General features: G+C 40.7%; 2 protein-coding genes across 5 annotated transcripts in view; both read left to right on the forward strand.

Moving 5' to 3' along the window:
* The window catches only part of pde4a (phosphodiesterase 4A, cAMP-specific), a 73,007-nt gene extending 62,526 nt beyond the window's left edge, over positions 1-10,481 (forward strand). For all 3 annotated transcript variants that reach the window (XM_049562250.1, XM_049562251.1, XM_049562252.1), the window contains 4 exons: positions 1,073-1,227; positions 1,348-1,470; positions 5,977-6,159; positions 6,389-10,481. In XM_049562250.1, the coding sequence (XP_049418207.1) occupies positions 1,073-1,227; positions 1,348-1,470; positions 5,977-6,159; positions 6,389-6,901 (974 nt within the window). In that variant the 3' untranslated portion in view covers positions 6,902-10,481. The remainder of the gene's footprint in view (positions 1-1,072; positions 1,228-1,347; positions 1,471-5,976; positions 6,160-6,388) is intronic.
* Positions 10,482-11,926: 1,445 nt separating this feature from the next.
* Positions 11,927-21,924, forward strand: prkcsh (protein kinase C substrate 80K-H). 2 transcript variants are annotated; one of them, XM_049562257.1, is made up of 18 exons: positions 11,927-12,046; positions 12,389-12,545; positions 13,294-13,410; positions 13,606-13,701; positions 13,788-13,845; positions 13,978-14,095; positions 14,650-14,779; positions 15,284-15,368; positions 15,944-16,022; positions 16,153-16,236; positions 16,303-16,479; positions 16,575-16,668; positions 17,052-17,121; positions 17,287-17,376; positions 18,825-18,899; positions 19,002-19,101; positions 19,214-19,373; positions 21,696-21,924. In XM_049562257.1, exons 2-17 carry the CDS (start codon positions 12,458-12,460, stop codon positions 19,358-19,360), a joined length of 1,608 nt encoding a protein of 535 aa, XP_049418214.1. In that variant the 5' UTR covers positions 11,927-12,046; positions 12,389-12,457; the 3' UTR covers positions 19,361-19,373; positions 21,696-21,924. The 2 variants fall into 2 exon arrangements, with proteins under 2 accessions (XP_049418214.1, XP_049418215.1); XM_049562258.1 differs by having other exon boundaries at positions 16,318-16,479.
* The last annotated feature ends 139 nt before the right edge of the window (positions 21,925-22,063 follow it).

Raw genomic sequence — 22,063 nt, forward strand, 5'->3', positions numbered from 1 at the left:
CTAATGTCACAATGGAGGGACAACTACGCAGGTTGATTTTAGCGCTGGTCATCGTGGACTATATTGCTGTCATTGTTCATTTTAGTCAAACCATACAGTTTGAAAACGAGGCGCGGCTCCAACTGTTTTGATGCATTGGATGTGCTGAATGTGCATATTAAGGCAGTACAGGAGGAGGTGCACATTAATAATCCTCCAGAACTGTAATATGCTCGTGTTTAACCCAAACAATGTGTCATGTGACTGCAGTTGGTTAAGATCGAGGTCGGAACACGTTCTCACCACAAACGAACTGCACCAGAGTTTGTTTCACCTCTTTTTTTTGCGCTGTGTCTCCTGGGTGCCTGTTGGTTATAGTCTGGCACTTGGTCGCTACCTTTTTGTAAAGCCTGTGTTCCTGTGGGCTCCGGCAACAGTAAACCCCTGAGCTTGCCTCAGAAAATCTAAATGCACAAACCTGCTATTTTTAAATATCCCATGGAGAGAGACTCTCACCTCAACCTGTTTTATTTTATTCAGAAAATGTCGGCGTGCAGGTTTGTTGTGCGTACGATAAACGAGGTGCAGACTTCCATCTGTGTCACCTGTAATAAGGAAATACAGTGAGTGATGGACAGAGCAGTGAGTGACAACAACCCTGACCACATTTAAGAGTACTGTTTGCAGTGGAAATGCTGAACGGACCTAGGGTCTAAGTACCATGTCTCTTTTGGTTCCAAAGGTACCATACTGAAAGTATTTGGTGGAAATGGGCCTTTTTTGCCCTTGGTGCTGCAGTCATCCTCAGTTTCAGTTAAAAAGCACCCTTTTTGCTTGTGGTTCTATTTTTTAAGCACATTGATCTGTTTAGTGTAAATTGTGCTTTCAGTTGTTCTAAATGTAGATATTTGACTCTAAAGCTTGATTTGAACTCTGCCTCTTCCTAACATCAACTGAGTGGTTGTATATTTTAGAACACTGCCACCACAGTCTGATTCTAAAATGGTGATGAGCTGATGTGTTGATGGGGTGATGCAAATCACTGTATGTGTTTTTGACTCACTCTGTATGTGTTGTATGGTGCTTCCCTCAGACTCAGAGCTAGCCCTGATGTACAATGATGAGTCTGTGCTTGAGAACCATCACCTAGCTGTGGGCTTCAAGCTGCTTCACGAGGACAACTGTGACATCTTCCAGAACCTCAGCAAGAGGCAGAGACAGAGCCTGAGGAAACTTGTAATTGATATGGTGAGTGTTGATGGCACTCTGATTCTGAAGATATTCCTTGTCTCCTACAGCACCACCTTTCTGTTCTCCATCTCTCTAGTTTTTTCTTCTCTAATGAACTCCTCTCATGTTTCTTCCCAGGTTTTGGCAACAGATATGTCGAAACACATGAGTTTGCTGGCAGACCTCAAGACTATGGTGGAAACCAAGAAAGTGACAAGTTCTGGAGTACTGCTGCTCGACCATTACACTGATCGGATACAGGTGAGATCTTTCACTTCATTTACAAGAAACTTCAATCAGCAGCTGAGCCATTTAGCAGATGTTCTGATTCTGAGTCTGTCACAAAAGAACTGAGCATTACTGAAGCATGGATCTGATGTATCCAATAAATAAATTCAAGGGTGAATTCACAAAAGGACTGCACGGCTTTTGCAGCTGCTAAACCTGCACAAACAAGACAAAAAGAAATGTGTAATTCTCAAAGCACTTGCAAAGGGTGAAATGTATCCCTAACAGTGATGCCAAGTAAATAGCGTCTTGTTCCTGTGCTCGTTGCACATATTTCAATGAGGAAATATGCACAGATTTGGCCAAAAATTTGCTCCATTCAATGCAAATGAGCCTCATTGTATTAACAGTCTGATTCACAAAGATCAGTGCTAACAGGCACGAAGTTACACTGAAATTATGAGCATCTTTAGAAAGCTGGTGGTAACTGACTGACTAACTGACAGACTGGAATATTAATAAATCCTAACTGCTTTCTCTCTGCTATGTTTAAATTCCTTGCTTGAAGTTTTGAGGAATGTCTCTGCACTTTGTTAGCCAGGACCTTAAGCTCAGTCTGAATTGTAATCAGACGCAAAAGGATGCAATACTTTATGGGCATGTGTTTGTGCTGTTCTATCAGCGGCGTCACATCTTTTCTGAAGTGAGCCTTGAGACAGGCAGATAGCGGTGGCAAGTATTGCATAATTCATGGTGCTATCAGCGGCCACAGTGCGTTCTTTGTGAATTTGCTTGTTAGACTGTTAAAAAAAGGGGGTTGTGTTTAAGATGAAGGCTCGGCAAGATGTAAACACTGCTTTGGCTAGAGTTGAAGTGGAGCTTACAGCACAGTGTAGGTGGCTGGACAGAACACCAACTCAGATGAAGACTAGTTGATACTCCTGCATCAAAATATTGCACCCTTGCAGGACGCGGCTCGTACGTGGGAGATATGGGAGATAACTTACATGCACCTCCTCAGAATGTCATGGCACGTAGTGGCAACACTGGGTACATAGTCTCATGTAGCCAGACCTATCTCCACAGCACTGTGTCATGATTTTGGTATAGGAGGGAAATGCTCTGGGTTGTTTGTATTTCTCTAAAGCAGTCACAAGCTTCTTGGGTGGTGCTAAGCTCAGGATGCAGCGACTATGCCCTTGCAAAACAGTAGCATGAATGTAGCGGATGGGGAGGAGAATGCTGGCTGAAATTGCTGCCCATTGGCATGTGCATACCCACAGTCTACATCCAGTGAGTCAGACGACTGTGTACATGGACACCACAAGAACTTGTCTGTCTGGGCTTTTTTTGTATTTTCTCCAACCCATGACCACTGCTGGTAACATTAATAGATAGTTAAGGCAACACATAGCAGGAGGTAGAGCCACAGGATGTGCTGCTGATCCACATCTAGAGGATTTGGTAATCAAAGACTTTGCTTAAAGGCAGAATGTATAGACTCATAATCCCTCTCAAACATCTTTTATTTAGTGTGTGGCGGTGTCTCCATCTGCAGAGACCCTGCACCTGCCTGTATTCACTTATTTTCCTGTGTTCTGGACGTTTCTGTGTGTCAACCTTTGGGCAGTGGTGTGTAGACCCCTACTCAACAAATGCACACATGGTGTAAGGTCAGGACTCTTTAAAAACGTAGCGACCAGGTACCACATCATAAGCATGCATCCAAGAGGAGCTGTTGAGCCAGGGAGGATGGGCAAACATTAAATGTTGTGTTTACAAATCACAACTGACAAATCCTACTCATCGTGCCTTTAAGTACTTGATGGATGAAGTAGGTGTCACTTTGTTTTGTCAATGAAGACAGAGAGATGTTGCGTGGGGTAATATTTTGCTGAAAGCAAGAGCTGCTCAGTATTATCTAAACTGTGTTTGATGGACTGGATGATGTCAGCCAGGCATGTAGAAATATATTTGACCTGAGTGTCAAAAATTTGAATCAGAGGTTCATGAAGACGACCATGGGAAGGTAACATGCCCAGAGACGTAAAGACAGGAAGGGGTGCAGCGTTGGTTCAGTATGCCAGTTTGAATCCTGAATGATTGAGGTCCAACAAGTGTTTTTATGGGAAATGTCTGATTCAAGAGTTTTGGAAAGGAATTAAAAAAAACAACACTAGTCTGTAGTTGTTGACTGTACATACGTGATGAGTTCGTCATTAGCATTGGAGAAATTAGGTAACTTCAAAGTACACAGCCAGATGTGGTTGCTAACACCACCTGAAAATAAGTTTCTGCACCTTTTTGCAGGCAAAGGAGAGAACAAAGTTGAAGTCCCCATAAAACAAAATTCATTTTCCCTGTTTTTATCCTGTGTCCCTGTGTTAATTGATCATTTATCTCTTATTATATGACAAATATATGTCAAAAAGTCAGCATCAGACGATCCCTGTCTTTTCTTTTCAGGTGTGTTTACAAAAGTTCATCCAATCAAATGAGACTTTGGACAACTAGTTAGCCACACTAGTCATAAAGACCGCACTTCAGTGCTTGTGGGTTGTAGTAGCTAACAGAGCAATGACAAGAGAGATAGGAAGATATGTGTGTTTGTATATCAGTTAGCAAAACCTTTGTTTTCATTTCCAAAACAATGTGTTGGAGGTCTTATTCATTCAGCTCTCCCTCGTCGTCCTCCTCCTGACTTAACTTCGAGGGAGGCGTGCGTGGTCAGTCCGCTCAGCAGCTGACTTAGCTGTAGCTCTGTATTGTGCTCACCTGCCCACTTTTAAACGGTCTAATCAAATGCAAAGGATTTGATTGAAATCCCTGTAGGAACTGTTGCTGCATTCACAAGCTCATTAGATAGTCGCATCTCTGAGATGGGAAGTTGTTCTGCCAACTGTGGTGTGTTCATGAGCTTGTAAGTTGTGATATGGAAAAAAAGGATGCTACAATGAAGATGTTTTGTATTTCATTGCTTAGAGCATTTAACATCCCAGTGAAGATTCATGTTGCTATCTCATTTTGCTGAAACAGTTTGAAGCTTCATATTACAAAGTAATTTTGTCCCAAACTTGTTGCTGCACCAGTGCATCCCCTCAAATTTAAAATATTGCTCTACCTGACCTTTTACCAGTGTTCATGCTAATAAACATTCATTAATTCATTTTCCATAGCCGCTTATCCTGTTAGGGGTGGCGGGGGGCTGGAGCCTGTCCCAGCTGACATTGAGCGAGAGGTGGAGTACACCCTGGACAGGTCACCAGACTATCACAGGACTGACACATAGAGACAACCATTCATGCTGAATTTAGAGTCCCCAGTTAACCTAACCTGTGTGTCTTTGGATTGTGGGAGGAAACCAACGTACCTGGAGAAAACCCACACTGAAACAGGGAGAGCATGCAAACTCCGTACAGATGGTTTTGAGCCCCCCACCCTGGGTTCGAGCCAGGAACTCTCTTGCTGTGAGGCGACAATGCTAACCACTGCACCACTGTGCTCATAAACAACTTTTCTAAATAATCTAGCTCACTCTACGTGAACAACAACTAACAGTTGCAACCTAATACCATATAACAAATTACATGCAAGCAAAAAATTAATACGCAATATGCGAATTAATAAAAAAATGTCTTAACATCAAGCATTTATTTTCATCCGCCATGTTCCCGGGTAACAGAAAAAATACATCTGTTTGGGAGTACTGAGCATATGACTGGATAAATGAGACTTTTTGCTGTTGTTCAATGTGGACCCTGATTACTTTAGTCATAAAGAATATTTGCCTTTTTTAAATGCTGTGTTTACCAGAGACATGCCAAATTCAAGGTAACAGGTGGCAAGTTATTTATATACACATGATCATTTTGCAGGTGAAGTGTTCCTTTAATCCTTTGAAACCTGAGCAAGTTGGCTTTATTTTTTTCAAAAACTCAGGAAGAAGGCAACGAAAGAAGAAGTGACCCAAAATATTGCAAGAAATTAGTAAAAAATAAAATAAAATAAAAAGTAATTTACTATAAACAAGAAACAAACAAACAAGGAAATGACTTGGGAAAAAAAGTTCTTAAAAATTATAACAATTCTTTACCATATATTTTTTTTTAATTATTATTTATTTTATATATTTTTTTATTTTATTTTATTTATTATTTTATTTGTCTTTTTTATTTTTTATTTTTTTTATTTTTATCTTTACCATAATTTTAAATATGTAATAATGATTATAAATATAGTTTTTCCCTATTTTTTAAAATAATTTTCTAAATCTATTAATTTATAATTTGTGGGACATTTCTCGCCAAGTTGCTCATTGCCTTTTTCCCAATGCTTTTGACAGAAATCGCCATTTGCTCGGATCGGAGTTCAAAAGTTTATAAATTTGAGAAAGGCGTCTGAAAGCAGCACAAGAAAAGTAATGTAACGTCAGGTTTCAATGGGTTTAAGGCAGATGACCTCCATGCATTCTGAATTCCGTCTTAATAACTTTGCATATAACCAATATAGTGTGTTACGTGTGACCGTGTATTTGTGCAGGTGTTGAGGAACATGGTGCACTGTGCCGACCTGAGCAATCCAACAAAACCCCTGGCTGTGTATCGACAATGGACGGAGAGAATCATGGAGGAGTTCTTCAGGCAGGGAGATAAGGAGAGAGAGCGAGGGATGGAGATCAGCCCCATGTGCGACAAACACACTGCATCCGTGGAAAAAAGCCAGGTAAATGATCGGCTCTGGAATACACACACACGTGTGAATATGATTCTGTGCACAACTGGATAAGTGTTAATGCTGTAGGCGTGGTGATAACCACAGTGCAGAGAGCGACCTGTCATCTCTGATCACAGCAGTGGTCCTCTTGCATTTTTAATGCTGATTCGTAGGGAGTGAAGTGACACCACTGTGATTTATATGATGTCAGTCATACTCTTTTTTTTTCTGGGTGCAGGTGGGCTTTATCGACTACATTGTTCACCCACTGTGGGAGACATGGGGCGACCTTGTGCACCCTGATGCCCAGGACATCTTGGACACTCTGGAGGACAACAGGGACTGGTATCAGAGCACTATCCCACAAAGCCCCTCGCCACCTCCCGTGTGTCAGGATAAGGAACTCAACGCCTGCATTGACAAGTTTCAGTTTGAGCTCACCCTTGAAGACAGCTCTCAGGCAGAGGAGGGAGATGAGGGAGACAAGCCTACGCCAAATCATGTGGCAAGGGACTGTAGTCAGGGGGAGGAGGAGGAGGAGGAGGAGGAGGGTAAAAAAGAGGAAGATATAATGGCAGAGGAGGAAAACGAGGACATAATAGAGGAGGAGGACGAGGTGGCAATGGAGGAGGAGGAGGTGGAGGAGGAGCTGAAAGCTCACTTGGAGGTGAGATCCGAAAAGGAGAGACTTTCTGACACAAGTCCTGTAGAGGAAGAGGAGGATTCTTCTTCACAAGCTGAAGATACATGAGTTCCGCTCCTGTATCTCACTCCTCACTTGCACACATTATCTTGTTCATCCTTTCAATGGCCAAACCAAGAACAAATAAGACTGCAATGACAATACAGACCTTTAAATATATTTTTCAAAAAGGGAATAAATTAAAATCGCTTACAGAGAAGGTAATTACACAGCAACTGTAGATTTGGAGTGGTCACAAGTCCTCCGACTGATTTCACAACGAACTTTAGACTGAGAGGAATTAAGGAGAGCATTAACGACGGGCAACTGAAGACAGCGTAGCACTCTGGGACTGGAATGCACACACACAAACGCACATAAAGTGACACACATTGTAGGAGCAAGTCGTAGAATACACCAATTCAGTGTGTGTACGTGCATGCGCCAGCCATGCAGTAAAATTGGAGCGAACCCCCCCTCCTTTCTTGCAAACACGCACACTTGACTGTATGTTTGTATGTGTGCATTTACATGAGGGACACTGATCAGTAATGAATCTCTTTGGAAAAAGCCATCTCTTAATGGAGTATTAACTAGTCAGTCAGTATTAGTAATTCATGTTCGTTAGAACCTCAACAGAAACTGTTCTCCTCAGAAAAGCTACACATCCGAGTGACTTTTTTTTTTCCATTTCTGTCGGAAAGAAAAATAAGAACATCCACAGAGTTGGAGGAGGAGAGAGGAAGGTTCCCGGAAGGAAAAAGAAGATGCTGCGACGAAGGGGCCGCCAGGTCCCATACCCCATTTCCCTTTACGAGGAGAGTGCTACTGGTGCAAGATGGCTCTGTGCCTTTCTGAAACACCAGCTTCCTGAATGGAGCTGTCGTGAAGCAATGCATTGTGGGACAGGAGTGTCTGATTTTGTTATCATTTTTTGATTGTCTCTTGTTGAAGATCTCTCTTTACTGTTCATGGTATTGTGGTGTGTATCTCACACGTACAGTTTCTGTGGTGATATGTTTTTGAGCTGTAAGTCTTCCTTTTGTTGCTCTTCTGGTAATATAATAACTCAGAACTCTAGATGCAGAGCAATCACAACCACCACCACCACAACCGCCAGTGGACTCTTTCCAGCTTATGGTTTTTTCTTATTAGAATGCTTTTTTTAAACTTTCTGAGAATAAGCCATGTGATGCTTTGAAGCATAAGTTTTGCCTATTTTCTATTTAACAGTTGCTAAATACGTTGAAGGGATACAGAATTATTTCATCAGCAGAACAAATTTCCACTCGCCATCTCACACCCACTTGCACTGTGTGGTTACGTCTCCTCATACACAAATGATTCTCACCAAAGTAAAGGATGAGAAGCTTCAGTGAGTGAAGTGATTTAAAGGAACACGGATGAATAAGAAAATCAGGGAGGCAGATGTCAGGGGAAAGAAGCGTGACTTGGCCAAAAGGTGGTCTGGCAGTCCCTAATCATCCTTGTTATGTTTGATGCTTTTTTGCCTTAATGTCTGATGCAGGATACATACCTGCCAGTATGTAGATTTATAAGATATATAATAGATATCCTAGTATATTTATATCACGTCTGTATGCTTATTTCTGTGAGTATCAGTGTGTCTTTACACAATGTATCCAGCATTGCATTCGGAGGGGAAAGGGAAACTTTGCTGCCAATGAGCTGTTATGTTGTTGCTGTGCTCGGACCAACATAAAGAATGTTTTTTTAATCAGGAGGGTAAAATGACTATCTCATAGACACCTGGGGGCATGCAGGAGGAATGAGAAATGGGAGTTAAGATTGTGTGGGCGGTGAGAATGAATAAGGGTGTCCTTTGTTTGAATCGGACCAGATATTGATTTGTTGTCATGATGGAGTTGACGCGTGCATGTGTTTGTTTGTGTTTGTTTTGGCTAATTGTGTGGTCATGAGTAAGCGAGTGAGTAACAGAAAAGAGAGGGCAGGATGCTGAAAATGTTGTCATATGTGTCATTGTTCCCTCACTGGCATCGCCACATGTTGTTGAATGGTGTTAAGGATTCAATCAGCACAGCTTAAATAGGTCACAGTTTGTTTAGGTGTTTGTTTTTCACAGGGTAAAAAATAATAATAATAATAATAATAATAATTATAATAAAAGAACATGAGTGTGGTTCTTTTGAAGGGTAAGAACAAGTTTCTGCAGGTCAGTAACTGAGCTTATCTGAAGACACCACAGCTTGGTGCAACAGAAGCCTGTGTGTTTGACCTGCTCCGTCGCACCATGGAGCAGAGCTGCCGGGCCACCACACAGGCTTTCATATTGTCGATGGGAATCCAGGATTACTATTGCAGTTACTTACATAAAAAGATTCCCATATGCATCGGCCTTTTACTTTAAAGATGTTGCTTTGTTTTTGTGGCTTCTTGTTATGTCATAAGCTATAAAAACATTAATATTTAATTGCCATACAAACACGATACTGTAGCAATTGTTTCTTATTAAGGAAATTATTCAATTGATTGATTGCTGCCATTCTTTTTAAATGATGAAAAGAAAACCATGGGAAGTGTTTTCTTTGAACAGTTTGTGTACAGTTTATTTTTATATCATTCTGGTGGATGGTCTGGAAAATGAATCACGTGTTGATGATATAGCTATAAGCATTACCATTCTTGTATATAATGTAATATTGGATTGTAAATTATAAATTTATCCAAGTCATAATGATTGACGAATAACCACTTAAGGTTGTTAAGTGAACCACTAAAGCACTGCAGGCCATATCCTCACCTTTTTCATTCTCTGGTTATGTTTTCGCTCACTTGTACTAACATGTTTTTTAATTGTCCACATTTATTGTTAAAAAATCAAATTTGTACCAGCACTTTATTTCGTCAGGTTTCGGGGCAGACAGTGGGTTTCAGGTAGTGTACAATCTGTGCTGGTGGTTTGGTCATTGGCGGTCACCTGTTGATTAAATTCCATTGGGCCAAATCACAAACCGTCATCGTGCAGTCGTCAATGTTAACCCCTTTTCTAGAGGCATAATCAAACAAAGAAGTCATTCTCTATTAATAGTCCATGTGAGATTGAAGTAATTTGACCGAAAAGTCAAATGTAGGCTGATGATGTCACATTGGATGTGACACGATCAAAGGAAATAAATGTGTCCTTATCAAACGTGGCCATTTATAGTCCTATCACCACCTCTATTTCTTAGTAACTTTAATCACTAGCCTGATAGCCTAAATGTCCGTCCAGTGGTGGCCTAACTAGCTGGTTGCTGTCAGGTTATTTTGTCGCAGACTGACTCCCTCTGTGAATAATACTCTGGGCTTTAATTCATGTGTTTGTTCACAAGTAAGAAAGATTATTCAAGAGGAAAAAAACAACATGAAATGATTGTAATATTTGTAAATGATCTTGCTGTAATGTGTAAAATGTGTCCAAGTTATTTTTTATTATATTATTTTTATGAAAGTTTTTCCTCTTAACAGAGCTGAGGTGTCATTTTGTGAATAAATGCATTTAATAAGCAAACATCTATATATAAAACAATATTATAGTATATCAGTATATTTTTCTTTTATTTCACTGTTCGGTACTGTAAAGTGTGTTAAAAATACAAATAAAGTAAGATTTTTATATTAAATGCAACACCATTGTCATGTTCGCTGTCATTACAGTTTCATTGTATGTTTGTCCCGTTTGGTAATTTGTCACCAATTTAAGTGTCAGCATTTCACATGCTGGGTTGTCCATCTTGTCCCATTCTTGTGAACATGGTATCTCAAGAACGCCTTGAGGGAATGTCTTCAAATTTGGCACAAACGTCTACTTGGACTTAGTGATAAGGTGGTCATAGGTTAAAGGGCAAGGTCACTGTGGTTTGTGGACTGCTGTTTTGAAGCGTCAAGTTCGGCATCCCCATCGTGTTTTTTTTTTTAGAGCCAGAAGTGACTTTATTTGGATCAGAGGGTAGAACTGTGGAGGAGCGAGGGGTGGATCTGACTCATAGAGTGCAACATCGCACAGTAACCCTGTCATTCAAGCTGTCCCGTCCTTAAAGATACATAACATTGGGCTTCAATATAATGTAAATGGGTGAGTTATAAAAAAAAAAATTCGCTCCCTGTCCAGTTGTCATTTTAACTGCAGTTTTTGGCACTCCCGCATTGGCTTCATTCTCCAGCCTTGGTGGTTGCTGCTTGGTCAAAGGTCAAGATCAATGTGACTTTGCAATCATCTCATTCTCGTAAAAGCAATATCTCTAGAACACCTTGAGATCATTTCTTCAAATTTGGCACAAACGTTCACTCGGACCCAATAATGAACTGATTAGATCAGATTAGGTCAAAGTCACTGTGACCTCACAAAACACGTTTTTGGCCATAATTCAAGAATTCTCACACCAATTATGACAACTTTTTACACAAATGTCTAATAGGATGAAATGATGAAGTGATGACATGTTGTGTCCAAAAGGTCAAAAGTCAACTTTACTGTGACATCGTAATATTCTGCATAAAACACTTTTCTGGCCATTACTCAATATCATATCTTAGGAGCAGGAGGGGAAACATTTGGTCTAATACTGAACTGGTGATTCTTATTTTGGGTGCCCACCTTGGAACTGTGCTGATTGCATGAATCTTCTGTGCTTCCTGGGGGGAAAATGTGTGTGAAGCATCCATGTTTTCACAGGCAAGTGCAACTTGACTGGTTTGCAGAGGCATACAACCTAATAAATGAATACTATTATTATTATTATTATTATTATTATTATTAATTTATGACTCAATGGGCTAGAAGTGTAACCTTATTTTTATCTATAGCAAGTCCAGAAAGACTGTATTATGACTTAGGTATTGCAGCCACCTTCCCTTGATTTTTAAAGACATTTGTACTATTTTTAAGATACATTTAAATGATAGTGCAGTTTTAAAATAATATTTGTACAGTTGAACGTTATTTACTTGTTAGTTTTTTCGCTGATATTGAATATGGTGTAAGGATGATAGTATAAACAGTGATGACTACCTGCACCTGTCTGGCATGAGATGGCTGCATCCTCCCCAGAATCCTCTCCTTCAGACGGGTGTCACGGCTCTCCACCAGTCACAGGGGCTAAACAAAGCGTCGTCCAATCAGAGCGTAACAAGACGGTGCGGGGGATACACGCATGCGCTTTGACATTACGGAACTGGACAGAGTTTTGACCGGTAATGATTAGCTGTTAGCTTGTTCTAAGAAAAAATAAATTTAAGTTTTCTTTGTCTTTATCCACTCTTTTAACTGTATATACTAGAGGTATTGTGATGGTATTGGTCACGGCATACGTAGTCTCGGTGTTTTTTTATTTACGTATTAGTTTAGGGGTTGCTTTTAGCTAAAGCTATAGCTAATTGCGCTAGTTAGCATTGATTTGTTAGCTGTCGGCTAACTAATTAGAAGTCGTCGTGTACTGTCGTGAAAAAAAGCGTCGATACTTGATGTAGCTTTGTCGTTTTTGTATTGTTCAAGATTATCGGTTGTTACAGAGTGCTTCCTGTATTACTCTGCAGGTTGTGCGTGGTTGAGGCGGTTCCAGTGCATCTTAATCTTCCTGTATCCGGACCCAGTGTGGTGCAATCATGATGCCCTGTCAGTACCTGCTGCTGTTGCTGAGTGTGGGAGTCTCAGCGGTGGAAGTCCAACGACCTCGCGGTGTCCCCTTGTCAAGTAAGCATTTATGATTTAATTACAACCAATAAGACAGATCCATTAGCACAGTTTCCTCTGGGGTGAAAGTTCACAATTAGGTCTCTGGAGTTTTACAATGTTCATTTATTTGTCATTTTACAACACAAGGGTGCACAATAGTATGTAAGTCATAGCCCACACACACTACACACACACACAGAACATATCGCTCCTACTATACTGTAGCTTATATTCCATACCATACAATGTTAATACATCATGTCTTACCACATCATATACTATATTTCTGTTTTGCTATATTAATACAGACAGCACTAAATATCATTACTTAATTACTCTGTATTATTTGGGTGTATGTTGTTACTATACCCACTGCTATTAATCATATCATGTCACTTTACCTTGTAAGTTGTCTCTTTGACTTAACCTCATAACTTTGTCTTCATTTGCTCTTGCACAGTTTGTGTTTTCACCTCTGCTTTTATACTAGCAGTGTAGACCTCTTATTTATTCTTATTTTTATTGTTCACTTCTCTATTTATTTCTGCTTATTTCTTTGTTTGTGCTGCTACAACACCTGACCTACCTCTGGGGATCGATTATGGCTTATCTTATCTTAACATATATTTAAATATTGAAGTTAGAATAGACTGAAGTGTAAGAAGATAAACATTATATACAGTTTCTTATATATATACATGTACACTTAGAGAGACTTTAAAAGCTGTCATGGCACTGACCTGTTTTTTCTGTTCAATCTGTAAAGAGCGGCAGTTCTATGAAGAGGGCAAACCTTTTACTTGCTTGGATGGCTCCCGCACTATTTCCTTTGACAGAGTGAATGATGACTACTGTGACTGCCAGGACGGCTCTGATGAGCCAGGTGCGTATATCCTGCATGCTGAAAATTCCTGTACTACTGTCTAGTGCTATTTTTTTCCCCACAGTTCACTGAATCAAATAAAATAGTTGCTAATAAATGTATAGGAGGCCTAGTTAGTTGGTATGATTCTCACAATGCCAGGTCTTGACGATATCAAGCAGCGGTTTTTATATCTGAGATCACAATTATTTGCAGGCACTGCCGCTTGTCCCAACGGCAGCTTCCACTGCACCAATGCAGGTTACCGACCAGGCTTCATCCCATCCTCTCGTATCAACGATGGAATCTGTGGTGAGAGTTTTAAACGGTGCTGACTATCTCTTTTCAGGTGTGTTGTACAGTTAGGATGTTGTTTAATGTCTATGTCTTTTGTACAGACTGCTGTGACACAACAGATGAGTACAATAGTGGCGCTGCCTGTCAGAACACCTGCAGGTGGGAATGTTTTTGGGTTATAACTCTAATAACTTGTGCATGCCTCACAGTCCAAACCTGATTTCCCCCGTGAAAGATAAAAGAAGATGTTAAATGTTTCGTTTTGTTGAGTATGTCATGTGTTATTTGCAGGGAGATGGGGCGTAAAGAGAGGGAGAGCCTGCAGAAGATGGCAGAGATCGCGAAGGAGGGCTTTCTGCTGAAACAGCAACTTATCCAAGAGGCCAAGAGAGGCCTTGAGGATAAGAAGGTGCGAATAATGAGAAAACCTTTGGTATTTGCAGGAATAATAATCAAGATCCAGAGCAATGAAACATGGATTATTGCAGTATCAAATTTGTTTTTATACAGAAATACTGACACTTCAATAGAGACGTTTAAAGATGTCAACACAGTCATTGTATATCTAGTTATGCCACCAATGTTTTGCTAACTATACACAGAAAAATAAAAGCAGTAGTTTGAGTAACCTAATGTTAAGCACACCCCACTCACTCACTCAGAATAGGCCTGGTTCACATCCAGAAAATAGATGCTGGCCATCTGAAGTCTCTTGTAAAACACAAACAAACAATTCAGCTAATTTTAGAGTAACAAAAGATGTCAAGTCTTCCAAGTTGTTGGTGAGTTTATTTGTTGTTTATCCTCCATGTTGCCTTTTCGAATGATATCACAGTTGTTTTTTAGGTGACGTGTTCTTGTGGTTGCAGAGATGTAAGGACAGTGTTTCATAAATTTAGTGGCGTTCCATATATATGGCGGTATTGTGTAGATTGCTTAATTTAAAAAAAATTGTCTCAACAGGCCAAACATGCAGAAGTTCAGGCCAGTAAGAAAGAACTGGAAGATAAGGTGGAGGCTCTGAGAACTGTAAAGGAGACCGCAGAGCAGCCAGAGAAAGAAGCCAAAGAGCGCCATCTGAAGGCCTGGGAAGGTAAATTAGGATGTGAAAGCATATCACCATCTACCGTTTGTACAGAGCATCACGTTACAGCTAGTATAGACAGTTTTATTGATATTTTTTTAGCTTGACCAGTGGTTCTCAAACTGTATGGTGGGGCCCCCTGGGGGGGCATAGAGCCACTGCAGGTGAGGCATGGATGACCAGGGATAAAACATGGAGTGACAGTTGAGTGAATATGATTTATGTAGGAAAAATAAACAAACAAGAGTTTGCTGCTGGTACCATGGTGACTAATATTTAACCAAAATTCAACATGATTCCTCTATATTAGAAGCCTGAGTTTCCTTGATACCACTTACCAGCACACTATTAGCACTCAGAAAACTTCCCTGATACAAGACATTTAAACCTAAAGTGTAAATTCTGTCAAAAAGTGTGTGTGTGTGTGTGTGTGTGTGTGTGTGTGTGTGTGTGTGTGTGTGTGTGTGTGTGATCAGAATCTCTAATGACTCAAAAATGTAATTTCTGATTCAGAACAAAAGGCTGTTCTCCAAATGGAGAAGGACAAGGCTAGAATGGCTGAGGTGTTTCTTGAACTGGATGACGATGCAGATGGCTTGTGAGTATCAGCACCCTCCAGATTTATTAGCACCCATAATGAGGGAAGGCCGTGTTGTAAAGCTTATCAGAGACAGCTTTAAGAGCAAAGTCAAGTGAAGTAGTGCAGAGAAGAAATACGGCATTTGTAAATCTGGAGCCATATTTATTTTAAGTTGTCTTGTTGCTCTGTATGTTATTTATTGTTTATTCAAAGTGCTGCCACACAGCAGACTTAAAGGTTCAGTGTGCAGGTTTAGACCTGCTCCTTATGTAGGTACAAACAGCTCATTCTAAGGTAACTAAAACACAGTGCATCCTAATTTAGGTGATATGAAAACACAGGTATGACTATTATATACTGTTTCTGCCAGTAGATGTCCCTAAATCCTACAAACTGGACCATTAAAATGCTATAGCGACCACCTTTTTTTCTGAACAAAAGTGTCTGAGAATGGATTATTAACAGACTGTATGTTCATGCCTTTCATGTGTACATTTTGGCTGATCATTAATATGATTGTAATTCAGTGTTGTTGTAGTTGGCCTTGTTGTTACTACGACTCAGTGAATGATTTACTGGTGTGTTTGTTTCAGTGTCTCAGTGGCTGAGCTTCAGTCCCACTCGGAGCTCGACCCAGATTCAGATGCTTCATTCACAGAAGCAGAGGCTCTGGTAAATTATATTTTTAAGTGTTCCTGATGTTAAAGTGATGTTATCAATAAATATAAGTATTTCAAAAATGGTTGCACATCTAACGGAGCTGAACATATCAAAATGTGAATATTGTCTCTGGTTTGTGTAGGGACTGTTGGGAGGAGTAGACAAAGTGGACACCGTAGCATTTGAGTCTATTTGGAATAACATCAAAGACAAGTACATATCAGAGGTAAGAACAGGATTATTCCTCCAGTAAGCTCGGTGTGTGAAAGCCTTTACTCATCTAAAATTGCAGCTTTCTTGGCATCAGGCCAGCGCAGACACTCCAGCACCAGCAGAGACTCCACAGGAGGAGATTAGGGAGCCAGTCTCCGACAATGACTCTGAGCCGTACCCTGAAGATGACATCCCAGATGAAGAAGAGGATGACGACGAAGAGGACGAAGATGATGACCAAGATGAAGACTATAAGGTAAGCCCACTGAGTTTCTCCTTAAAACTTCTCTTGGATGGCACTCAAGTTTATGTTAGTGAGTCATTTTTTTTTTCTCTGTGTTTGATATGCAGAGCCCTCCTACGATGCAGACTCAAGAAAAGAAGGATGACGATGATGAGGGGACTATGCCACCCTACGATGAAGAAACGCAGGGCCTCATTGATGGTAAGCGTGTGTATAAAAGTGAGTGACTCAGCCAGTCCTCGGCTATGATTAAATGAGTCATGCTGTGAAATACTAAGAGGAAAAAAGCACAGATGTGACTGCTTACCTATTAGTTTGAATTTTAATGTGCTAACTTGAAACTCATCAGTCTTTCTGGTAGTGCAAATAAATAGTTAATTAGACGGACAATGTGATTCATTTAACAGATGTGTTGCTTTTAAATGACAGAAATCTCTCATCAAAAACATCAACAGGAGGGCATGAGTGGCTCACACTTTTTGTATATGTGTGTGTGTATGTGTGTACATGTGCTTACATGTATGAATGGGTTTGAACCAAGCTTAGTTAAAGGGTGTATTCAAATTTTGGCATCTGATTCCCAGCTGCTCAGAAAGCCAGGGATGCATTCGATGAGGCTGAGAGAGCTCTCCGGGAAGTTGATGATCAGATTAAGTAAGTACTAAGAATATGAAGGCGTCTTTGCCAATAATGCAATCAGTGTTTGTTACCACAGCTGCAACTTCCAACAGCTGCAGTGGATTATTTTGTTGCACAGTCAGTGTGTTGTTAGTAACAAGAAAGATTACATTTTGGATTTGTTTTATTTTTTGTCTGCAGAAACCTTGAAAAGGAGATCTCCTTTGACTTTGGACCCAATGCTGAGTTTGCCTACCTCTACAGCCAGTGTTATGAATTGACAACTAGCGAGTATGTGCACACTCTGACTTAAAAAAAAATATATGACTTGTGTTGTTTAATTATTCTGTGTGTCTGATGTGCAAGCAAAAGGCACACTGGTTGCTGTTCACTGTACTTATTTCTTCTTATTCTCCATCTTCCGTATGTTTTTTTTTTTTTTTTTTTGCCATGCCTACTAAACCTACTACTACCACTATTCCTGCTACTACTACCTCAATGCAGAAATGATGGGAGTATTTAACGATTGACAGCTCCTACATTTGAAAATGTATGGAAGCATTATATATCAGCATCTTCAGTGAAGCCTTGTGCTACTCATAGTAAAAGCTATTTCTTCATTCTGACTCAGTGTTTGAGTTGAGAGAGTATTTTGGATGAAGATCACCCATGGTGCTTCACGTACGCCTGGATAAATAGTACATTCAGCGTCTGGCTACTTAGACCGCTTAACTCCCAGTGTAATATCCATGCTGGGTCCTCTCATGAAACCGTTTTTAATGTCAGCTGTTTCGTCCTCTCCTTGCAAGACTTGTCAAACAGCAGCTCCACGGTAGCTCAGCACAGCTGTAAAGGCAGATTTATGGTTGGCCGCTTGACGCTTTTGATGAGTGTTGCCCGAGAGAAATTAAACAGTCGCACACAATTTTCAATTTACGCTTAAGCTAAAGGTTTTGAGTTGTCTCCATAGCAACAAGACCCCCCCCCCCTTCCCTCCCTGCGTTTTTACGATCCGAGTCTATTTCCGTCGCGTTTAGTGAAGCGTAATGTGCACAGACAGCTGTTTAAATCACACAGATACCCTGCTGTGTATGTGTTTTTCATTTATTAACCATATCTACATTGACTGATCAGCTCCCAGTCTGTCTGCGAGCTGCAAATTCCCTCACTCTCTATGGCGGGCTGGGAAGTAAAATCAATAAATACAACCACTGTTGATCTCTTGCCATGGTTCCACCATGAAAATTATTTTGGTTGAGTAATTGTCTGCAGTCAGTCAGCCTGGTGAAGGCAGCTTGACTGGCCGCTGTGGATAGAAAACTACTAACTCAATGGTGATCATAGTAACACCACCAATAACATTGCATAACAAAATTCCACGTTGTCTGCAACATAGCAAAATTCAAAGAAGAATATTGTGCAACACTTTTTTCTGTCAAAAAGCAACATTCATCAAAAGTGTCAAAAGCGCCCTACCATAATTCAGGCTTTAGTCAACCCAGGTCTTATTAATGGTATTAACATGTACTTCCTGTATATACCTGTTTTGACAGTGGCCTTTGCTCAACCATTGTATTTTCTCTGTCTCACTGACATGCATACATGTGGCCTTAGTACTTGTAATATTAATATTGGGATGCAAACAAGTATCAGGCACACAGTCAAAATATTCTCAAGAAATGTTCTAGTTTGTTGTAAGTTCCTACTTCTGAAAGACTAAGTTCATCTTTTGCTTTCAGGTACATCTACAGGCTCTGTCCGTTCAACAGAGTTTCCCAGAAACCCAAGTATGGTGGATCAGAAACTAACCTTGGGTGAGAGAATATATATGTTGTTTCTTACTATTTTGTGTTATATGCTGTTATTATTTTACACACTTGACTTGTCCCATGCTTTTCATCACTTGCGCTCCACAGAACATGGGGACAATGGGCAGGTCCTGAGGATAACATCTACTCTGTGATGAAGTATGAACATGGAACAGGGTGCTGGCAAGGCCCTAACAGATCTACCACGGTGAGTCTCAGGCAGTTAGCCCCGACTTGATCTGTTTGTACTCCTGGTTTTTCAATCCTTTAATGTTTCTCATTGGGCAAAGCACAGAAAAAACATATCCTTTGTCTTTCAGATTAAGTTAACATGTGGAAAGGAGACAGTTGTGACATCTACCTCAGAGCCCAGTCGCTGCGAGTACCTAATGGAGTTTACCAGCCCTGCTGTCTGCCAGGAGCCTCCAAGCCTGGATGAAGCGCTTCATGGGCACGAAGAGCTCTAGATCCACTTGATTTGTGAGTAGTTCTAACTTGTCTGTGTTAGTTGGAAAACCTTTAAAATGAATTGAGACAATCTCACGCTGTTAAGTGTGAGGGCACATACAGTATGGTCTGCTGCAGGACCACATCTTTTCCCCTGTAGGGTCTTAAATTGGTCCTACAATTGGGCCAAGACTGTGTAGAACAGTCTGGTTTTTTGAACAGAAAATCTACTGCACCTACAGTGAACAACTGATCACCATTTCTAAATGGTGCAGACACCTTCAAATGCATGTGGAGGGTTAGCGTTGCAGCATTTTCAGGCAAAGGAAATCCCCTGTTCAGTCACAGCTTCCCTTTAGAAGAACAGCAAGACAGGAACAAGAGCAAGGTAATGGCAACTTTATTTGAGATCATGGTAGTTGTAAAGTTGATAGAGGACTAAGAGTAAATGAATGATAAGAATTTATTCATGTAGTATATGGATGAAAGCTGTTCCTTTGGATAAACTGGAGGAATGACATTGTAATGTATTCTCTTACTGGTACAGTATTGCATCCACCCTTAACTGCAGACATCTTAACTTTAGACATCTTTAGAGGTTTGTGACAGTTCAGCCATTTGCAGCTCATGACATTTTCACTAAATATGTCTGTAAAATTAATTTAAATGGAAAGCATTTCATACTACATATTGTCTTGGCATGCTTTATGTTGCGCATCTCTGTAATATCACTGTTACCGTTGCTATAGACTGCTATAGCTGCAGCTATCATTTTTCCAATCCACTTTAGATGTAACCTCGCCCACTTTTGCATGAAGAACGGCCTGATAATTGTCTGCCAGCCTACTGCTAGCCAGCGTTAGTGACAGAGCTAGCTAACTAGCCAACCCTTGAATGTACCCCACGGTCCCTCCACCTCACTCCCTGCCGCTCCAAGACTACAAAGCCAGAAAGTGTGCTTGTCCGGCATTGAGTTTCTTTTCCCTAGGATGGTGAAGGCTTGACCTGCCCTTCTTTGCCTCTGACTGGCTTACCCTGATATTTTTTACCATTATCAGTGTTACTCGTCATGCCTAAACCTAACCAAACCAACCAATGAAGGCAACGAGTATTATCAGAAGGAGAGTAGGTTGGGTCCTGCCCTCACCATTCTAGGAACCTAGAAGATATCTAGTGAACCAGCAGAGAGTCAGGGTGTCATCTTGCCCCTGAGGGTCCATTTAAGTGGAATATGCAGCTATCGTAGCTTGGAAAATAGCAATATGGGTAGTTAAAGGGAAACTGCTGATTTTCAACCACCTCTGTATCATTGCAGTGTGGACAGTGTGTATGGTGGAGTTCCATTACTTTTGTTGCAGATGAGCAGGGAACCTTGAGTTCTGGTGGCATTTTAGGAAAAAGCCGAAAACTGTTCATCTGCACACATACTGCGATGACAGAGCTGGTTGAAAGTCAGCAAAATTTCGCTTCACAGCTGAACCAAGTAGAAATCAGCCAGCCACTGTTTGTAAAAACAGGCGAACACACAGGAGACATACACATGTGATCAAGACAGTTACATAAAGGAGGTAGAGAGGCATCGAAATCCAACGTCCTGCTTTTAAGGAGAGGGATGAGAGAGGTTAGAGTTCCTCAGTGTTTTTGGCAAGGGTGGTGTTCACAGCCACTGATAGACTCAAGCTGTGCTTTTTCACAAGGCGTCCAGCTATAAGACACCTCTCTGAGCCAGCAGCCGACTTCCTGTTTGCCACAGCAGTAGGCTGGCAGCCAATCATCGGGCCTTGATGTCTGGCAGCTAGCTTTTGTGATGCAGAGGTGGGCGTGGTGTCATCTAAAGTGGGTTGGAAAAATGATAGAATCACTCAGGCCTGATGCTGCACAGAGTGAATAGATATCAGGTGTAGCTTTCCTTGAAATAACCAAGGATCATAATAGGCTACTGTAACTTATTTAACTTTTCAAATGGGTTTGGTGTTTTAAACTCAGAGTCTAGAGTATTATAGTAGTTGTGATTGATGGTGTTATTGTAGACAGGGTCCCGAACTAAGCTGAGCTTTATGATAATGATGTAGTGGATGACTTTTGGTCTGTTTAAGCAATTGTGGAGGTGAGAGTGCCTGAAACAACAGAATTAGTTTTTTTTTTTAATGTGTCATGGACCTAAATAAGCATCTAACCCCAAATGTGCTGACTCAAAGATAACACAGGAAGTGGATACATCACTGGTGTAAATGCACAGTCATTGGAAAAAAACCCTCCAGGGACTAATTGCAACTGAATTGCCCTTCCCTGTAGGAAGTCATGACTTAAGCTAACAAGCCACTGAAGTGAATGTGTTTGCGCTCACTCTTGCAGGTTGTTCGTGAGGGACCACAGTCACTGCAGCAACATGAAGTTGCCATGCTGTGAGCAGCACCACCTTGGCGCCAATTAACATTTGAGAGTAAACGATGGAAATTCCAATGAATAGTTACCTTGTCTGCACATCCAGCTTCCACTGTACCTGTTGTGTTGTTTCTCTGATTTGTGTCAAATGTAGTCATTCCATTGATTTCAAATAAAGTACATTTTATCATGTTACAAACTTGTGTCTGTTTTCTAACTCCAGATAAAACTAATTTATCTTATAATTTAGCTGTCAATGAATACTGGTGGCTTCCGAATAAGGTGCTTGCTATTTTAGATTATTCACATCTAGGGTAAGAACAGTCACACTGTAGCTA

The sequence above is a fragment of the Epinephelus fuscoguttatus genome, linkage group LG19 (genome assembly GCF_011397635.1).
Source record: "Epinephelus fuscoguttatus linkage group LG19, E.fuscoguttatus.final_Chr_v1".
Lineage (NCBI taxonomy): Eukaryota > Metazoa > Chordata > Actinopteri > Perciformes > Serranidae > Epinephelus > Epinephelus fuscoguttatus.